The sequence below is a fragment of the Colossoma macropomum genome, unplaced genomic scaffold (assembly GCF_904425465.1).
Source record: "Colossoma macropomum unplaced genomic scaffold, Colossoma_macropomum, whole genome shotgun sequence".
Classification (NCBI taxonomy): Eukaryota; Metazoa; Chordata; class Actinopteri; order Characiformes; family Serrasalmidae; genus Colossoma; species Colossoma macropomum.
In genome coordinates, this window is record NW_023494805.1 from 32,226,858 (window position 1) to 32,247,640 (window position 20,783).

General features: G+C 41.4%; 1 protein-coding gene across 1 annotated transcript in view; it reads left to right on the forward strand.

Annotated features, from left to right (window-relative positions):
* rem2 (RAS (RAD and GEM)-like GTP binding 2) overlaps nt 1–7,704 on the forward strand; it is a 48,547-nt gene extending 40,843 nt beyond the window's left edge. The window contains 1 exon segment of the mRNA XM_036596717.1: nt 6,876–7,704. Coding sequence (XP_036452610.1) covers nt 6,876–7,210 — 335 coding nt within the window. The 3' untranslated portion in view covers nt 7,211–7,704.
* The last annotated feature ends 13,079 nt before the right edge of the window (nt 7,705–20,783 follow it).

Here is a 20,783-nt window from a genome sequence, read left to right on the forward strand (position 1 = left end):
TGTTTGCTCTAGATTATCTTTCACCCACAGAGCGCTGGTGTTACTATCTTAATGTGCGCAAGTGTGTTTGTCTTGCGCATCTGCCAGTGTCAGCACACACACACACACACACACACACACACACACACACACACACACATGTGTGTGCACGTCTCTTTCTATCACCAACACCTCTCTCTCTCTCCATTCTCTCCTCTGCTTGGTGTGGCTAACGTTCTTGCGCTGTGTTTGCAGGACTACGATAAGAGAAGACAGAGAGAAATAAGCCTGTGAGTGTTTAAATCACAGTAGAACCTTGTGTGGGAGCTTTTTGTGTACTCGTGCCGATAACAGTAAGGCAGCAGTCTTAGAGGGGGGAGGAAGATGTCAAAGGTATGCTGCAGCGTGTATTTAAAAATAAAAACCGGAGAGTCTAGACTTCGCTGAAGCTTGCACAAGAGGTGGGTGTGGCATACAGAGAGAGGAAGGAGCAGAGTGGAGAGGACAGAGGGGGGTTATCCGGCTAGCGCTGCCCTCAGCACATTCTCTTCTACTGCGGTGTGGCCATCGATATGGAGATTTTAAGAATCCATCTTCATCTTCCATCCTCTCTTCTTTTCTCCTATTCAGATTCTTCTGTATATAGATGAGACCAGGGTATTTGGTATGGATATTGCTTGATATTAGAATGGATCACATATGCATACAATATTTATAAAAGTGAAGAGATTTATCATCTTTCAGGCCACGCTGGAGGAAGAGTCCTTTTTCTGATGTGCATACTGTTTATAGAAGTAGTTAAAAGTGAAAAAATCTCATTTCTTAGTCCGAATGTACAAGCCCATTTCCGAAAAAGTTGGAACGATGTGCAGAATGTAAATAAAAAAGAATGCAATGATATGCAAATCGTAAGAACCATATTTTTAAAGGTAAATACTACAAAGACAACATCAGATGTTGAAACTGAGAAATTTTATTGTTTTTTGAAAAATGTATGCCTATTTTGAATTTGATGCCAACAACACATTACAAAAAAGTTGGGGACGGGGGCGTGTTTACCACTGTGTTTCAACACCTCTTCATTTAACAACACACTGTAAGAGTCTGGGAACTGAGGAGACCGACTGCTGTAGTTTTGAAAGCAATACGGTTTTTCTTTCTTGTTTGATATAGGATATCAGCTGCTCATCAGTGCCTTCACAGATGTGCACGTCACCCATGCCATGTGCACTAATGCACCCCTATACCATCATGAATACCGGCTTTTGAACCGTGCACTGATAACGAGCTGAGTGGTCTTTAGCCTGGAGGACACAGTGTCCATGATTTCCAATAAGAATTGGAAATGTTGATTCGTCGGGCCACGGGACACTTTTCCACTTCACCTCAGTCCATTTTAAATGAGCTCAGGCCCAGAAAAGGTGGCAGCGTTTATGGATCCTGTTTATATTTGGTTTCTTCTTTGCATTTTAGAGTTTTAACTTGCATTTGTGGATGCAGCGACAAACTGTTTTCACAGACAGTGTTTTTCATAAGTGTTCCTGAGCCCATACAGTGATTTCCACTACAGAATCATGTCTGCTTTTAATGCAGTGGCGCCTGAGGGCCCAAAGATCATGGATTATGAATTATGATTCATAATCCATGATTTATGATTCACAATTGTGAATTATGATTCACAATTATGAACCATAGATGATGAAAAGCAAAAGTTCTTTGCTATTTCATGTTGAGAAATGTTTTTCTTGAATTGTTGCACTATTTGATCGTGCAGTCTTTCACAAAGTGGTGAACCCCTCCCCATCTTAACCTCTGAAAGACTCTCTGAGATGCTCTTTTTATACCCAAACATGTTAATGACCTATTGCCATTTAACCACCAGGTGTTTTTTTTTGCCATTACACAACTTTACCAGCCTTTTGTTGCTCCCGTCCCAACTTTTTTGGAACGTGTTCTTGGCATCAAATTCAAAATGGGCTAAATTTTTTCAATGAACAATAAGATTTCTCAGTTTCAACATTTGATTTGTTGTCTTTGTACTAATTTCAATTAAATATAGGGCTTGAATGATTTGCATATCATTGCATTTTGTTTTTATTTACATTTTGCTCTTGTCCCAGCTTTTTTGGAAATGGGCTTGTAGATCAGCATCAGTATGACCAAAGTTTACTTTTTTTTTAGCTAAAGCTACAAGGATTGCACCAACTTACTTACAGATGGATGACATGTTGTGGCGAAGGAACATCTTGAATAAATGAGTGACGATGCATAACAAGTGCAGATGTATATACAGTCAGCATCCTACCACGCTCTGGATCAAGATGGCAAGAGGAAAAACATCTGAGTTACTTTGAAAGAGGGTTCATTATTGGGGCACAGATGGCAAGAACCTCAGTCAGTCAGCTCTTCTGGCTAGTGTTTCAGTAGAAACAGTGGCTAAAGTGACATCAGCAGTTAGATTTCTGGGAAAGACATCAGTGAACAGGGCTGAAAATTGTGGTCGACAGCACACGTTCAATGAGTGTGATGCTCGTGCATGAGTGCCATAAGGAGGAACAGAAGAGCAGCAGGTGGCTGAGAATGCAAATGCAGGACATGATCAGAAAAATCCATCCACAACGACATAAAGAGGGATATTTTATCAGAGGTGCAGTGCATATAAAGACAAATGACCATTTGAGAGTTCAGTGCTGTAAAAGCCATTGGCGCTGGTCTACAGAAATGTGGAAAAGGTGATATGGTCAGAAGAGTCATCTTTCACCACATTCTCTACAGGTGGGTGAGTGCATGTGCAGCATACACCAAGTAAACAGTACAGGCCTAAATGCTGGACTTGTACAGTGAAGAGGTCTGGTGGCTCTGTTATGTTATGGGGGGCATTTTTGCTGGCATATTTTGGGTTACTTTCTCGTCTTACAGGGAAGGATCAATGCAAATCAATGCTGAATGATCACCTTTATCATATGATAAAGCATTTTCTTCCTTATGGGAATGGTCTCCTCCAGGACGGCAGTGTCCCCATCCACAGAGCACGAGGGATTGCTGAATGGTTTGATGAGTATGAAAATAATGTAAATCATATGCTACAGCCTTTGGAGTCACCAGATCTCAACCCATTTGAACACCTGTTGGAGATTTTAGACCACAACCCTCTCCACTACCATCATCAAAACAACGAATAAGGGAATATCAACCTCAAGTGTTCTATTGGTTTTATACAACAGTTAAATAAATTAAGTAAGAGACAAATATTGGGGCATGAACGTGGCATTTGATGTTTTAATGTTAGCAATTTTTCTGCCAAATTATAGTTCCTTAACAAGCAGAGTAGAGTCAGAGTAACGAACTCCGCTCACTCACTGCACAGTCTGCTGTAAGCCTCGCCTTTTGAAGTACGGACTGAGCCAAAAAACCGCCGCAATATCAAGTTTAGCTCAGTTTTGTCAATTTTTGCCAGATCAGTATTAATGTTGTTTTGTTCCAGCCAGTCTGTAAAGCATCTTACAGCCCATTTAGTTTGGTGAATGGTATTGGGTTCATTTCGGGCTGATTCCAGGTTGTTTAGCTGTTCTTCTGTCACAGCTGCCGACTGAAAAGCTGCTCAGTGGTGATGACAGTTTGGGAATTTAGTGTCGTCTCATCTTTAGAGTCTGACCAAATCGGCTGTCGGTCAAATGTGATCTTAAAAGTATCCATTTTCTGTTTGTGGCAAAGTAAGAAGTAAAAACGTTCAAATGGCTTGAGCATCTCCTACAGCTGTCATTTGCTTAGCAACAGCGTCTCAGCGGAGTGATAGTAGGCGAAATAACTGCATGGTTAGAATGTTTCACAACCAGTCAGCTTGTGTGGCCGGAACTAACTGTTGTATAATAAGAGGATAAGTGATTTCTACATGCTACGTGCTACAGTGCTCAGCAGTCCCGCTCTGTGAGCTTGTGTGGTCTCGTCCTTTTCACAATAATAGTACTTACAGTTGTCCGGGGCAGATCTAGCAGGGCAGAAATCTCACAAACTGACTTGTGTCAAAGGCAGCATCTTATGATAGTGCCACATTCAAAATCACTGAGCGCTTCAGTACTGCAAATTCTTGTCTATATGGAGATTGCATGGCTATATGTTTGATTTTGTACACCTGTTAGCAGTGGATATTGCTGACACACCTGAACTCAATAATTAGGAGGGCCGGCCACACACATTATACTAAATGTATTCTGGCTGGAGAAATTGGACTACAGCTTTAAAAATATGAGTTCATCTTTACTCACTGTGCAGCTTTGCCTGTCGATTTCAATGACCAGGTATATATGACATTTAATACACACACACACACACACACACACACACACACAAACAGTCATCCAACACAGCAGTAAATCTCCACTTTACTCCAGCTGAGACGAAGCCCCTTTATCCTTATGATAACACAATGTGCTATTTTTTAACTGCCTTGGTGATGAATGCAACCAATCTGTCCCCTCTCTCTCTTTCTCTCTCTCTGGCCTAGTGAGTGCACCCCTCCCACCCCGTCCTCTCTTGTTCTTTCTCTCCGGCTGTGTCATTCCGCAGCTGAGGTGTTGGGGGACTCACTCGCTGTCCCGCTGAATCAGACACTGATCTGTATCCAAACCTCCTCCTTCCCTCCCTCCTCCATTCACAGCTCCATCATGTCTTTCTCACCTCTCCTCTGCTTCACTCGGGCCCATTCAATTCACTTGGCTGTCCCAGGCTAAGCTGGAAAGAGGATTGTCAAACTTAATACGTGCATAAATCGCTCACTGTCTCTCGCACTCACTCACTCTCTGGCTCTCTCTCCCTCACAGACACGCACGCATATGAGCTTTCAAATCAAATCAGCAAAGTTTTATTGCCTCACATCAAGTCAATGAAGCTTCCTTGTAAGAGGAATAAAAAGCATTCAGGTTAATTGAGGTGATAATGGCCTAGTGCAGGGGCTCTCAGCCCTGGTGCTGGAGTACCTCCACCCTACATGTTTTTGTGTTATTCCTGCTCTGACACACCTGGTTGAACACATCATCAAGTAGGGCTTGTTACTTAGCTGATTAGGTCAGGTGTGTGAAGGGCAACAGGTCTCCTGGACAAGGGATAAGAATCAATCCAGAAGGTTGCAGGTTTGAATCCCAGGAATGAGCAGGTATTCCTAGTTGGTGGTTGGGCTGCGGACTGGAGGGTTGCTAACACCAGGAATATGATAAGCCTGCTGTTATGCCTTTGGGTAAGGCACTGAACTCTTACTGCCAGAGGCGATGTTGCTCCCACTGCGTGTTGTTAATAGAGCTTTAGATATTTTATAATACATCTTTCTCAAATATTTGCTGGACTCAGGTCGGCTTCAGATTCCACATTTGGGTTTCCCAAGTGGTAAACCTTAACTGCTAAAGCTAGGCCTTATGTCCGGGCCACACTTGTCCAAACGCTAAAAAAATAAATGATTAAAACCCTCTTTAATAATGCTAATTACTGCTAGCAGCCATATGTGATTTCTAATAGTATGTAGTATCTAATAATATATTAATAGTAACCTCACTTTTTCTGGGGCATCTAAATATTAGACCCAGGTGTGCTGGATCTGAACTCTCAGGGGTGGTAGATCTCCAGATCAAGGAATGGTCACTCCTGCCTAGATTGATGTTTTTCTTGCTTTCTTGTCCCACCCATTGTAAATCAAAATTTGCTGTTGATTCCAAAGTCACTTCCTAATTGCTTGGTAGTTAATCTAACATGGAAGGCCTTCTGTCCAGTTCCTAAAGGCCTAACCAGTAGGAGAGCTCACCTGGCTGTACCAACCTAGATACCACACAATTTTTTCCACTGGCCATTTCAAGTTTATCCCTTTTGTTTTTGACCAAACCTTAACAATGAAATTAGAGTCTAAATACAACAAGCACAATGATACTATCAAATAAAAGTGAACTAAAAATGATAGACATTATAGTATTTTGTTTAGTTCTCAGAGAAGTCCCTGAAGGTTCCCCATTGGGTTTCTTACAGCTCCTCTGCGACTTTTTTACTATTTTGTCCCACTTTTACTCCACTGTAGTTGTTTCTCCCTCTACTTTATACTTTCCTCTCTACTTTCACAGCCTATATTAAACTGTGTTTGTTCTGGATCCAGCTACTCCAGTGTTGCTGGCAGCAAGGTCCAACGAGAAGCCAGCATGATAAATGATAATGATGGCTGTCAGTGTCGCTACAAGGTAGCGTAACATTAAAGCTAAGGTAGTTTATCAGGCGCTGTCATTAGAGATGCTGGGTTTCATTAATTCTCCATTTGGTTTTGGACAGGTTCAGGAATTTGTTGGGCTACAGTCAGATTTAAATTTAAACTGCTGTGGGTCACCTTAGGTCATTTAGAGTTTTTTCAAGCTATACTTGGCTTCTGATCAGAATTTCAGGTCCAGTTGTCAAGTTTTAGACAGCAAGCAAACAAAATTGAATTCTTAAGTAGATCTCACTACCGTTCAAATTCAGAAACAAGTGTTTCCAGTGATGCATAACCAGTGTGGTTGCAGATAAAAGTATACATGATTCTAATATGCTAATATCTGAAACTTTATAGAATTGAATAAGTAGTCAGGAGCAAGGAAATTGTAAATTAGAATGATGAAGCTGTATAAAAGCTGTATAATATTAAGAATTCATAGACTATAGAAGTAAAAATATAATATTATAAAATTGTACTTCGAAAGTCACAGTCAATCTCAAAGCAGATAACAAACTATTTACAGTGTATTATTTACCATGTAATAACTTGTTGTTTCAAAATTCTCAACCCCACTATTATTAAAAAAATACATTGTAAAAATTTATTATTATTATTATAGATAAAATAACAAAAATTACTAATATAACAAGTGATTCTCTTTTTTCATTCTCAGAGGCTCACTCCAGTGCGATGGTGTTCGACTGCTTGTACCTGGAGCTGTCCGTCTCACTGGACCACCGCACTAATGACCTCCTGGAGGCGGCGGTCCGGGCTGCCCGGGGCCACAGCCTGGGGCCTGGCTGGACGGAGGGTTCCCCAGGAGCCGGCCGACGTGAGAGCCTGACCAGCAGGGCCAAGCGTTTCCTGTCCGGGCTGGTACCGCGGTCACACCACGGGCGGGACAGGGAGCGGGACAGGGACCGAGAGCGGGACCTCAGCAGACACCGGGCCAGCAGGATGCTGCGACAAAAATCCCGTTCCTGCCACGACCTCAGCGCTCTGATGTGACATGGAGAGAGGCGAATAGAAAGAGAGAGAAAGAAACGGGACAAATGATAGAAAGGAAGACAGTCACAGAGACAAAACAGCAGGGCTGCTGTTCCCTAACAAATTTTCACATCTGTTTTTCTTTGGTTGGTGATCAGAACTGACCACATATGAGGAAGCAATACTAAGAAAGTTACACTCCTTGACCAGTATGTAGTAAGTATGTAGTCGCAGATTTATGGCCCATTCATTATACTCATGCGAAATTCTAAGGGGAGCAGCCATTTGAGCTGGTTCTAATTCTCTCTGAATACTGCATGAAAGTGTAGCTTTGCAGACCGTATGGTCAGAATTTTGCTCCTCTCATAGCCTCAGTGCTCTGATTTAATGGGAAAGGGAGAAGAAACAAATGTCTGCATGTTTTTTCATTCGGTTGGAACGGACCACATCTGAGGAAGCAATACTGAGAAAGTCCTACTTCTGCACCCACATAGTTTGTAGTCTTTAAATTAAAGGTGAAGTCCACCAATTTCCCCCAGTTTCTGAATAATCCAGTCCTTACGATGTAAACCAAAAATCAGAAACTAACCGAGTCAGAATTGTTTACAGTGGTGGTGATGGGACGTCTGAAGAGTCTCTAAAAGCTCCCAAACAGGAAGCTATTACTCAACATGGCTACAAATAAGCTGCCTGAGATATTAAAAAATCTGTTACAGTAAATGAAACATAGGAAATGTATGGAAATGTGTAGCCTAATACAGGAAATGTGTGGTAACATGAAGATTCCCATTCCTGGTCCTGGAGCCCCTGCAGAGTTTAGCTCCAGTTATAGTCTATCACACCTGGTCCAGGTAATGAAGCCTTCAGGGGCATCTGAATAATAGAGCCAAGTGTGTTGAATTTGAACTTTATACGGTGGTAGATGACCAGGAACAAGACTGGACACTCATGGCCTATTCAGTTGTCTCAATTGTCTTGTTACCATGCATTTCCTGTTAAGCCAATTGGGGTATGTACTTTATTTCCATAAGAGGTCAATTTAAAATAACAGCTAAGAGATTTATTTTAGGTTTTATTTACTATATCAGATTTTCAGTAGCTCAAAAGATTTACATACAATTTGTCAGTATTTAGTGGCATTTCTTTCTAATTAATTAACATGGAGTATCCCTCCACAAGCGTCTCACAATGCTTTGCTGGAATTTTTGCCTGTTCCTCCTGGCAGAACTGGTGTAGGCCTCTTGTTCAGGCATGCTTTTTCAGTTCTGTCCACACATTTTCTATGGGATTCAGATCAGGGCTTTATGATGGCCACTCCACTACTTTCACTTTGCTGTCTTTAAGCCATGTCGTCCCAACTTTAAGCGGATATTTAGGATCATTGTCCTGCTGATATATCTGAGGTCTTGGCTGAGTTGCTTTGATTTTTCCATGGTATTAAGGGCAACAGGTTCCTGACTCTAAAGGTAGGCACCTAAATACAGCTACAGGTGCACTTCCAATGGCAAATTAGAAGCTTCTAAAAGTTATTACATTAGTTTTTGGAATCCACACAATTTAAAGAGCCAGTCAGCTTGATGCATTAGAACTTCTGACTGACTGGAAATCTGATATAGTGAATTGAAAAAAAATTGAAGATTGTTTTAAAATCACATGTGCCAAAAGAAATGTGTAGAGAAAAAATATTTGTTTGAATGTCTGTTGCCTGGGTATATGTAAACTTTTGGCCTCAAGTGAGTTTACAAAAGTTCACAAAAGGTGTTGCAGGGCAAAATATATCACCATTTTACCCTTATCAACATACCAAATAAATTAAACTGATCATTTAGGATAATAAAAAAATAATGGATATATTTGTCTTGTAGACATCATGACCCCTGGTTCCTATCACCACCACTGTTAAGAAATCCAAGTCAGTACGTTTCTCTACAATGAACCATTTCATGTCATTCTGAAGGATTTAATTTACATCTCAATGATTGAATTATGCAGATAAACTGGAATCATGGAATTCGTCTTTTAAAAGCAATGAATATCTCACTCATTCTATCAATGTGATATTCTAAGGGAAGCAAACGGGAGTCCAGCAGTCTAACACTACATGGACACTGCACGGAAATATGGATTTAGAGAAGATGTGGCAAGATAACAGATGAAGTTAGAGAACGGATGATGAGACCGAGGATGGCAGGAGCAGCGGCGAGATGAAAGGATTGCGAATTTGACAGGTTAGCTAGAGGAAAGATGGAGTGTTGGTGCAACACTTCAGCAGAGAGAGAAATCTGCTGAGGCAATGCATACGTATTAATCTGATGATGACGACCTGGAAGGTTGAGTAAGCGAACTTTATAAAGAACTCTGATTATCAAAGAGAATGTCTTTTTTCAGTCTCGTTAATAATGCAAGGAGGATAGAAACAATACAAAACTTTGGCACACTTGGTAAAGTACTGTATAGTGCAGGATATTAGTGGTTCTAGCATAGACACTTTAGTAGTCCTTGTTCAGAAGCATGCTGTTGACTTGAAGGCTCAGGGTAATACACAGTATTGTAGTTAGTGCATGGACCTGTAGCTATACTGCACTACTTCTCTGATCACCAACAATGGGCCTAGCATCTGTTTCAGGCCTCAGTAAACTCAGTTTTGCCTAGAAGAAAGAAGTCGATAGGTTGGTCCTCAAAAGTGAATGATTTTTTTTCTTTGTTTTTGGATTTTTACCCATTTTCCCTCCACTTTTAGTCGTGTACAGTTCAACCAAGCCGGGAAGGTGAAGGCTAGCACAAGCTTGCTCTGAGATTCGAGAAAAGCTCCATGGCATCTTTTCAAACTGCTTTTAATGCAACGTCATTGGACAGCTCAACACGCTTGGAGGAGAACACTAACTGCTAATTATGTCAGCTAACAGACGCCATGTTGGCTAGCATCGTGCTGAGTGATGGGGGGCGATTCCACCCACGAGACAGAGCAAGGCCAATTATGCCTTCTTGGACGCCTAACCATGGACGGCTGTGAGCCCCATCTGAATCTTTTTGACTGTATGTTTTAATAATGGTGTGTACTTTAGGATTAATTACCTAAAAGAAATGCTGAACCCTTTAATGGTTTGTAGTTTTTTTGAAGTGGTAGGCACCTGAACGAATAGCTACTTCCTTTCTGACATCAGTCTAGATCCTAAACTGTTCACTCATTCATAGAATCAATAGCACATGTTAGTGTAAAATCAAATGATGCAAGAGCAATATGAGTTAGCACACACTACCATACTAAACAGGGACTATATTGTAAAGCATAATCTATTTATGTTCTGAAATATACTGAAAAGGAAAGGTACTGTGCAAAAGTCAGAGACCACGTTTCATTTGTTTTTAATTTCCAGTCAAAGTGGCCAAAGTACAACTTATTCAGGAAAAAAAACGATAAACATATTTAACGGAAAATTACACAGAAGCATCGGCAATTAAATATATCACATTTTCCAGAATTATTGCGTCTACCTTTATTGCAGCTTTCATTCTTTTTGGAAGACTTGCTTTCAGTTTTTCAAAGGAATCTGCAGGGATATTTTTCCACACCTCCAAAGTTCAGTCTTAGAAGTTGGTTGCACTTTCAGTAATGTTGAGGTCTATGGTCTACAAGGTCTTGTGGGTGGTTGTTAGGAGTCCCATTTTCCCTGTATCTTTCAATCTTTTCTTGAAGTTTTGGAGGCTCCTGTTTTTCACTTTTAACTCCCCCCTCCTTATGCAAGTCGATTATATCTCTTCTCAGAAATATCTTCTTAAAAAATGACTAACTTGTGGCTGTTTTGACCAAAAGCCAAACCAGTGGTCACCAACCCTGGTCTTGAGATGTACCTTCTTGCAAAGTCTAGTTCAAACCACAATCCGCCACAACTGCTCCAGCTAATTAACTTCTTCAGAAGTCCATGATTGGCTAGATTCATATACATTAGTGTTAGGTAAAGGGGGTGGCAGCTGTTAGATTGAGGTTAGAACTAATCTCTGCAGATCTCCAGAAGAAGGGTTGGCGACCACTGAGCCAAACAAATGAAGGCTGGTCTCCGACATTTGCACAATACTGTATTACAATACATTTCATAGTTATATGGAATGGCTTTGGGAATGTTTTTAACTTGAGCAAATATCTGCAGGTGACTCATTCAGTCTGCCAGGCATAATATGGCTGTTTACAATTAGAATTTAACCACCATCAACTTTGCACTACAGTATTATTACAATATTTGCAGCAAAGCACTGTCTGGCAGTTAGATGATGCTTTGTGGGTAATACACATGCTTTCTTTTTAGCCCCAGAGTTCACACATGCTGCACAAATGAGTAGTATTTGGCTAAGCTGATATCCCACCAGATTGGTTCAACGAGTTAATGATGTTCGAACTCACCGCTTCAGGAAATATTAGGGAAAAACATTAACATCATAAGAACGTTGGCGGTTACCTGCCCCAGAAAGATACGATACACTGCACTGTCACAATCTAATGTGAGTTCTTAAGCGCTTTTGGTCAATTTGGAAATACATCACTCTAGTTTTCACCTAAGCAAAACCACAAACTGCAAGTGTGGACTTTGGGCCAGGCCGTATCTTATTTTGCCTGAGACTAACTAAATGTGAGCTTCAGAGGTTCAGTAGCAGTTGGCTCACGTTTTTGCCACATGCTCCACTTGGATTACAGCCATGCTCCGAGAGCCACTGTTCCCTAACAAATACACATTTTCATGTCTTCGTGTCTTTTTGTTTGACCACATTGTTCGAGGAAGCAATAGTGAGACATTTCCACTTTATGACCCACGTATAGTTTATAGTCTGCACCATTTTTTTAAAGACAAATCAGTATACCATAAATTTATGTCACGTTTATTCCACTAAAGTAAACAGGGTCCATGCAATTTTTCTTGAACCAGTCATTTGTCTAATAGCCACGTCTAACAGTGTGGAAATGTGGCTTTAAAGGGGCACTCCGGCTAAAATTGAAAATGTAACCAATTGTTACATCCATTGAAGTCATGCCTATTTGCTGAAAGCGTTCCTGCCATAGCATCTAGAGTAAGATGTTCTGGTTTAAATGCTAGAAAACCCCCTTCTGATGATGCATCTTGAAGGTGGGCGGGACATTTGAAAAACTACGAGCACTTTGTGGTGGATTTTTGAGGATTGTTTAGTTTCTTTTGTCTGCTAGCTGGCTAATGCAGATTTGTAACACAACTAAAAAGCTGAATATCATGACTATACTTGCCACATACGCTAGCAGTCAAGATTCCTATTGATTGTACATTTGTGGAATGCATGCTGGGTATTGTAGTGAGCACAGAAAGGATGCAAAATTATGAATTCTATCAACCCAGTGAGGCCGAAGGATGCAATTCTGCACCACACAACAACAAATAATTTAATGCTAGTTTAAGGCCGGAATGCCCCCTTTTTAAAAGTAGATCTGGAAAGCCACCAGAAATAAACAATGTCGTTTTAATGTCTTACTTCTTCTCTTCAACTCTTTCTTTTCTTTTTACATCTTCTTGGATCTCTTGTGTTTGCTGTGGGATTGAGCATTGCTGTGGGGGCTGGCCACACAGGCTTATGCAATAGAAAAAACGTTCTGGAAACGTTCTGAAGTCGACACCGGCTCACGCGTTACTCACTGTTGACGAACGTTACTCACACTGTCGTCATAAAAGGAGAAAAAAAAGAGAGAAAATAAAGATGATTTGTTCCGTAACTTGTGAATGCTTCTCTTCTCTGCCTTGTCTCTTTGATTGGGCTCAGTTGTGGCTGAAATGACCAAACAAACTTGCATTATCTGGGCTCAAAATGGCCACCAGCCATTTGGCCAGCGAGCATTTCTCGCTCAGTGAGCTGCTTCATATTAGCACGCTGGCATAGCCTGGGTTACAGAGATGTGCCGCTGTTGTAGTGTGGGCAAAGGCTGGAAGACTGAACCCTAAGGGCAGATGGTTGGTTATGGGACGCGAGGTGAGGGAGGAGGAGGATGACAAATGATAGTTGCCTGGCGACTGTCGTCAGGGAGACAGAGTGTGACTCTTCCTTGGCTTGAGTCACTATTTCTTACTATGTTTATTTGTTCAGCTGGGACTCAGACTTGTGGCGTGGAAGCTCAGTCTGCAAACATTCAGCGGAGAACAAATGGAAGCGCACCAGCAAAGAGAAATCGCCCAAACAGTTTATTTGACACCGAAAAAACGGAAAAATGCAAGATGGCACTGAGAAATGAACCATTCACCGACTTTCTTTACAGTGATGGTGATGGGAACCAGGCGTCTGAAGCGTTTAAGGCCTCGAAAAGCTCCCTCATAGAAAGTTATTACTTATAATGGTTATAGATGCGCTCCTTCAGATATTGGCCCTCATTCATCAACGTTATATATGGTCAAATCTGATCATAAAGTCTGTCACGTTGTTAGTTTAACAACCTGAAAAAATGGTTACCTCACCCAAACTATTATCAATGTCATCTATAATACAAATAATAAGAATAAAATTAGAAAGGAACAGTAATACTAATAGTTTGCAACCCAGTCCAAAAGTGGATGTTCTTATTTTACATGCTTATTGGTCTAAACAAATGCTGCAACTGTTCCATGTTCCATTTAAAGACATATTACCCTGTGTTTTTGTTTTATATTACTGCCTCTGCCTTAGAAAATAAACAATACAAACGTGCTAGTGCAGAAGCATCTCATACACTGCAGTAATGCAGCATTTAAATCTGTTATTTTCACATCATTGTACCGTCTTGAAAACACTAAGACATTTTATTTCACATTCTGGTCAGTAGGGGGTGCAGTGCACTCAATGCTCGCCCTCAAACAAGCTGCTGAATGATATTGGCTGCCTACTGAAATATACACATGAATTAGGGCATGCTTCATGTAAATGAGGTCCTGGTAGGCTCTTGATTTCACGCACTGAGCTTTAAAAGTTTCATGAATCAGACGCAGAGTAGTTCGTAAATCATTAAATGCAACCAAATCTGCGCTCTTTTTTAATTAGCGTCAATGTTGTAGAAGTTTTGAGAAGGTTTAAAACATTTTTTAATATATGTTTATGGTGGAGAGGTACATGAAAAGCATTGTAAGGCAAAATAATCCCCAAAGGAAACCTGTTTTCTCCTGATTTACCACTATTAGCATTATACGTGAAAACTCAGACGAGTAGCCTCTCCGGATAGTAAAGAAACAGCTATACTAGTGATGTAGATATCACAACCCCTGGTTCTTATCATTATTATAAAGATAGCTGAGAGGACGATTAACTACAACTGCAACTTCACATCAAACCACTCTGAATGTCTTTATCTTAATTCTGCAATATTGTCTTTTATAACTTGTGTTAATGTATATGGATCATTTACCAAATTGGTTTAAAATCAGGGCTGAAAACACATTTTCCAATTTTAACTGACTTGATTTTAGATTTAAATCATTTTGCTTTATACCACTATACCTTATGTTTATGTTCTTAAAATAAATGTTTGAATATTCCATTTCAGTAGTGACTTTCAGTGATAATTTTAGCACATTTTGAGCATAACTCAAAAATGCTAGGCAGTACATGACTAGCAAATAGTTTGTACACATATAAACAGTTGTACACACATAAAAACATTTTTCATTAAAACTCAAAAAAGTTTACTTAATTGCAGAAAATATGTGTTTCTGTAGTGATTCTTAATGTTCCACACTGATTTTCAGATATAGGGACACATTCACTTCAAAACAATGGGATCTAACTGCTCACCATGTGGCCATTAGGGACAGGGATGCAGCCTCACTTCCTGCTCTGAAATTCAGGGGTGTGGCTAAAATAAAGCTCTGCCCACAGGCTAAAACTCTGCATTTCAGTAGCGACATGAAAATGTGGCACGGTTTTTAAATAAAAGTTTTTAATGTAAAGATTAAACTCATATCTAAATCTTTAAACTTAAAAAAGAATCAAAAAAGATCTTTTAAAAGACATTTTTAAAAATGTGAAAGTTGTCAAGTTGAAGAAAGTACCCTACAAATGATGATTTTGTTTATATGTAGTTTATTACTATCTCTATTGTATTTGGTTTAAATCAGTTATAACAATGATCGATAAAAAGCTAAGGTCTGAATACTTCATTCTCTTTTACCGTGGGACCACTGTTTGAACTAATTTGGTAGAATGAGCCATACAGCATGTGCACTCAACCTTTTCCACCTCAAGGTCCACAAGCATGAAACCCTGCAGGGGGAAAAAAATGTTGGAAATTTTCAACACAGCAACTTTGGGTGCCACAGCATGTCATGTGCATCACAGTACATTAAATATCAACAGTGAGACAAACACAAGTTTGATGCTAGTGAAATCAGCCAGAACTGTGGCAAATTAAGCTAAATTCACTTGCAGGTGGACAATTGAAACTTCAGGGTAGTGTAATTTGTTTCTAGAGATAAGTGGGCAAAAAAATAGATGAAGCCATTTTTTTTTCCACTGATTTTTATGCCAAAGCATCAGTATTGGCTGGAGGACCACCAGAAGGTGCTTCGGTCTGCAGCCCAGTGGTTGAGAAACCCCTAGAATATACACTGTTAGAAATAAAAGTACTGTGCAGATACATTTTTCATTTACCAAGGTACAAACAATGTAAATGCTCCCTCAAAGGTACAACAGTGGTTTTAAGGTCCAATTGTGAACCTTAAATACGTTTGTATTTGTATATATTTGTACCTTCTAAAACAGAACAATAAAAAAAAAGCCTGGAGACGAGACGGGGTGTGTGGCGTCAATACAACTTAGATAATATAATTTCAATGGATTATGGTTCAGTTATGTTCCCTGACTAAAGGTACTGAGATGTACCCTTGAGGGTCCCACACCAGTGACAGTTTACTACCTTTATTTCTGACAGTGTAGGATGTATAAGGAATTCCACAAATTTTCACCAAGTCCTTCAGAGTAGTTTGAAGTGCAATGATTCATTGCAGAGAAACTTAGAAACTTAGCCATTCAGATTTTTAACATTTCTTTACAGTGGTGGTGATGGGAAGCAGGGTTCGTGATGTCTACAATGCAAATATAACCATTTTATTTATTATCAAAAATGACCAGTGAACCTACATGTGTCTTCTGCGTTGATATATGTAATGTTAAGAATGATCAAATAGTGATAAACGCATTCTTTGGGTACCAGAAACACAGTGGCCCATGTTTTGCGCTGTTCTACAGAGTGGACAGAATCCCACAGAACACCATGTGACTTCCCTTCATGGTGCATTGCATCATTGTACCCCAAAGGTCACTGAGCCTTCCAGTGTTCACGTGTCCACAAGCCAAAGTTATAAACATCCAAACTTTTAACAAAGCTGTGAACTGAACATTTTTCCACCCTCAAGCTAATAATTGAGCAAATGTGACATTTAGATCACAAAAATTTTACCCCCAGACATTTTCACTACCATTACACAAGCTATCAGATTTTTTTCAAACTCGAAGTGGCAGCGTAAACTGGTGCTGCACTCAAGATGGCAAATCCTCTTAATGTGGATTACTATTTAGCCAAGTGCGTCTTATTAAAGTGGCTATAACTAAATTAAAGTCTATTATAATAGGATTGTGGCGATGGATACTGAAACATTGGCTTCAGGGTCCCAATCAAGAAACTCCATCCTATTGGATCTTTCAGTGTAATGTACCATCTATAAGGAGTACACACTTGGTGTGGTTTTTCCATAAACTTCAGTTATGTCATAACTCCATTTTATGAATGCAGGCCACGCCTCGGTTAATGGGATAGTGAGAGGAGGGGAACTTGGGTTGGCCAGTCATTAGAAGGCCGACCCTCAAAAACTCCAGATTGGATGGAGGCCCACCGAGCATCTCAGGAAACCGAAGAAAGCGAGAAAGAAGGCTTCTAATATAGTGGATATGTCCTTGGGGAAGAGTCCTGCATGGATTGCCTGAATGCAATGGTGGAGGATGTCAGAGGTTAAGGGCAGCTGACGTGGTGGAATTTCTTTGGATTCCTTTCAGTAAAAGGAAATCTGAGGGTGGTTAGCTGTGGTGTGCTGGGTTCCGTTAATGAGTTTTGTAAAGAAATTGATGCCAGCTAAATAAACTCATAAGCTGGAACAGCGAATGGATAGGTGTGAACTGGCAAATGTGAGGAAAGCAGCTGTCAGTGAAAGATTGTCTGAAGGGAACAGGACATTGTGGAGTTCATGAAAGCACTGGAAAGATTTCCATCCTGACCAATAGGTTGACAGGGTATGAGGGGCAACCGTGCTTAAGATTGTTTCTTGAGCTTGGAAGAGGAGCTGAAAGAACTGCTGGCCTGTTGGAGGATGGAGTCCGAATACGGTGGAGTTGGTGTAGGATGAGGCTTCGCTTGAGGTGCCAAGGCTTTGAATTTCTGAAATTGAAAACGAGAGTGAGTTGATATTGGAACATCCTTCGTTGATTATATGAACAATGACATAGTTGTCAGAGTGGATGAGGATTGCTCGTCCTTTCCATTCATGTCCCCAAAGAAGTGCAGCAATGACGACTGGGTAGAGTTCCCACAAGGCAGAGGAATCGCTTGAATCATTGGAAAGCAAAGTGGACTTCGAAGGCCAAGGAGAAGCAGACCAACGGCCACTGTAGAATCCGCCGAAGCCTATTGAAGGAGCTGCATTGGTGTATAGTTGCAGATCTTCAGGGACAAAGATAGCGTCTTCATAGAAGAAAGAGATGCTGTTCCAGTGCTGGAGTTGGAAGAGCTAGAAGCAGAGTTCTATGATTGATACATCATCTAGAGAGAGGTCATGGTGGAGTGAGGGCAACAAGGAGGCAATGGTGAGGAGGTGGGAGATAAAAGAGCATCCTTTGAGGTATTATGCGAATTGTGTAATTGAGGTGCCTAAGAAGGGAGAGGAGCTGGAGCTTCAAGCAATGAGGCTTCAGCACAAATTCTGACAGGGCAGTAGTAATGCGTTCTACTTTATCGGGCGGAAGGGAAGCCTGAAACAAAACTGTGTCTAGCTGAATGCAGAGGAACTTGAGTGACGTAGATGGGCCCACTGTCTTCTCAGGAGAGAGAAGGATGCCGAGTCACTGAAATGCGGAGGAGAGGGTACAAAGGCCATTTGCAGGTGGTGGGGGAAGGGAAGACTATCACAAGGAAGTCATTAAGTAGGTGGAGCATGTAGGGCAGTCTGCAAATGTTCAGCAGGATCCAACACAAGGCTTCAGCTAGGGTGTCAAAAATTTTGGGGCTACTCTTGCAGTCGAAGATGATATGGACTGCAAAGTAAAACCTGTCTTCCCAGCAAACTCCAAACAGATGCCAAAAATTGGTGTGTAGAGGGAGGATCTTAAAGGCTGAGACAGCGTCAGCCTTGGCGAGCCAAGCTCCATGGCCGGCCTGCTTAATGAGTGAGGTAGCATGATCCACAGTAGCGTACTGGAGAAAGAAATCAGAGCTTGGCACAAGGCTATTTGCGGATGGTTCTGAGGAGCCATGGGGGGGCAAACAAATCAATGATGAAGCATTTCCTGCCAGAGTATTTAAGAGTGGCGATGCCAATGAGACTGATACAGTAAGTGGAGAAGGGAGGAGAAGTGAAAGGGCAGATCATAAAACCTGAAAATTCCATGGCCAAGAGGGAAGTCATGACAGCAGGCTCAAAAAGAGAGGAGGTTGTGACACAAAAGGAAAGAGGTTGGAAGTCTTGGAGAAAAGCTAAAGATAAGACCATCTAGTAAATATGAGGTGAAGGAATGATCAGGATGGAGGTCGAGACCAGCAGCGAGAGCAGGGACATTGACAGGAGTGAAGAGGTGCCAGAGTAGTCATTTGGAGGGCAAAGGGGCATCCCGATCGGGAATGAGCTTGACCCCAATGAGAGCAGACATGGAGAAACTTGCATGAAAAAGCAAAACATCCAGCTGCGTTGAAATTATTACAGACCATCAGGCCCCTGAGGAAGAGCAGATGCTGCCTGCGGCTGTTGCGGGAACTGGAAGTTGTAAAGATGGGGGCGGGAGCAGCAGTGGCATGGCAGGGTGGTGAGAAGAAGGTGGGGGAACAAGAGTGCAGGACGAAGCAGGGTGAGGGGGCAACCGCAAAGCTCACAGGAGAGAGCAGTCTGTCCAGTAAAGACATGACAGTAGAGCTCAAGATCCAGGTAGCCACAATACATAGAAATGTTCCACTGCTGAAGGTGGGATGCTGCACAGGCTGAGAGCAGATGATGGTAATTATAGTAACCCGACCCACCGAAACAAATGGCAAGATCCAAGACGATGGAAATGTAGTCATCGAGCTCCTGATGCCTGGATGGGAAGGCCAAACAGACAACATCATGGTACATGGAAAAGTTGAGGGTGAACACCAGAACAGTGAGGACCTTGGAGGCATGAGGATTGGCACACTTGAGGGTGAGAGAAATGACGCCGGTATCAGTGATGTGGGGACCCCTGGAGGCAGCTGAGGGGTAAAACAATTAGCAGAGGCTGACATCCGCACCTTGGAGGATCTGCATACACAGGGCAAAAGAAACAAGAGGTGGGCATCACTGGGCGGGACTGCAGGCGGAGCAGTGTAGAGGGAAAACAAGTAGTTGGTGACAAGGATTTTAAGGAGGAAGGGTGCGGAAGCGGTGGTGCTGAGGGAGCCATGGGAACAACGGGAACTCAGAACTCTCGATGGTCATCGCATTTATGGTGACCGGGCTGGAGCAGGCGGGGGAACCAGGGAGGAACACCGGCTTCTTCCATACGAGAGCTGACGCAGCGAGATGAGGAGCCAGACGAAGCAGATGCAGCAGGTGTGGTAGGAACCGCAACGGACTTCAGCCTGGGCGTAGGACTCAGGCGTGGTCTTTCCTCAAACTTCAGTTATATCATAATTCCTCCTAAGGTAGTCAGAGGATCCACAAATATATCCATCTGTCTAAAACCACCAGTGAACCTACACATTATCAGAGTTTTCATATGGAATGTTGATGATGGTAAAATGGTGGTACATCTGAAAAAATAAGTCTCCTTCACAGACTGTTATGCTTTATACCCTGCATATACCTCTCCACCACGTACATGCAGGTGGAAAAAAGTTCTTCAGTATTTGTGGTATCAAGTAAAATAACTAGTATTATTCAACCTTAACAAATACTTTGAAGTAACTACTAAGGATTTTTAGTGGAATAAAAGTAGCTCAATTGCTTAAATGGGATTATTTTAGGTTGAACTGATGAACTGATTTTTACATCCATATTCATAACCACTTTCTGTGAGGGAGCTCATAGAGGCAGTAACTGTGCACAGAAATCCAACTGGGTATGTTGTTTCTAGACCTGAGCATTTTGCATCAAACCACTCTGAATGAGTAGAATGAGGTATCATGCTCCAATGACAGACAGCATTCCAGGATGCAGAAACCCAATGGGAAGTGTTGCTGCACAAAAACGCATAAAGCAAAAAAACCTGAGAACTTCTGTGCAGTAGACCTTTAAAAATTATGGTTCTTCAAAGGTTCTTTAGTGAAAGAGACGAATGAACACTCAAACAACCGTTTGCATGATTAATTGGTTCTTTGCATCATGAAAGGGTGATGGAAAAT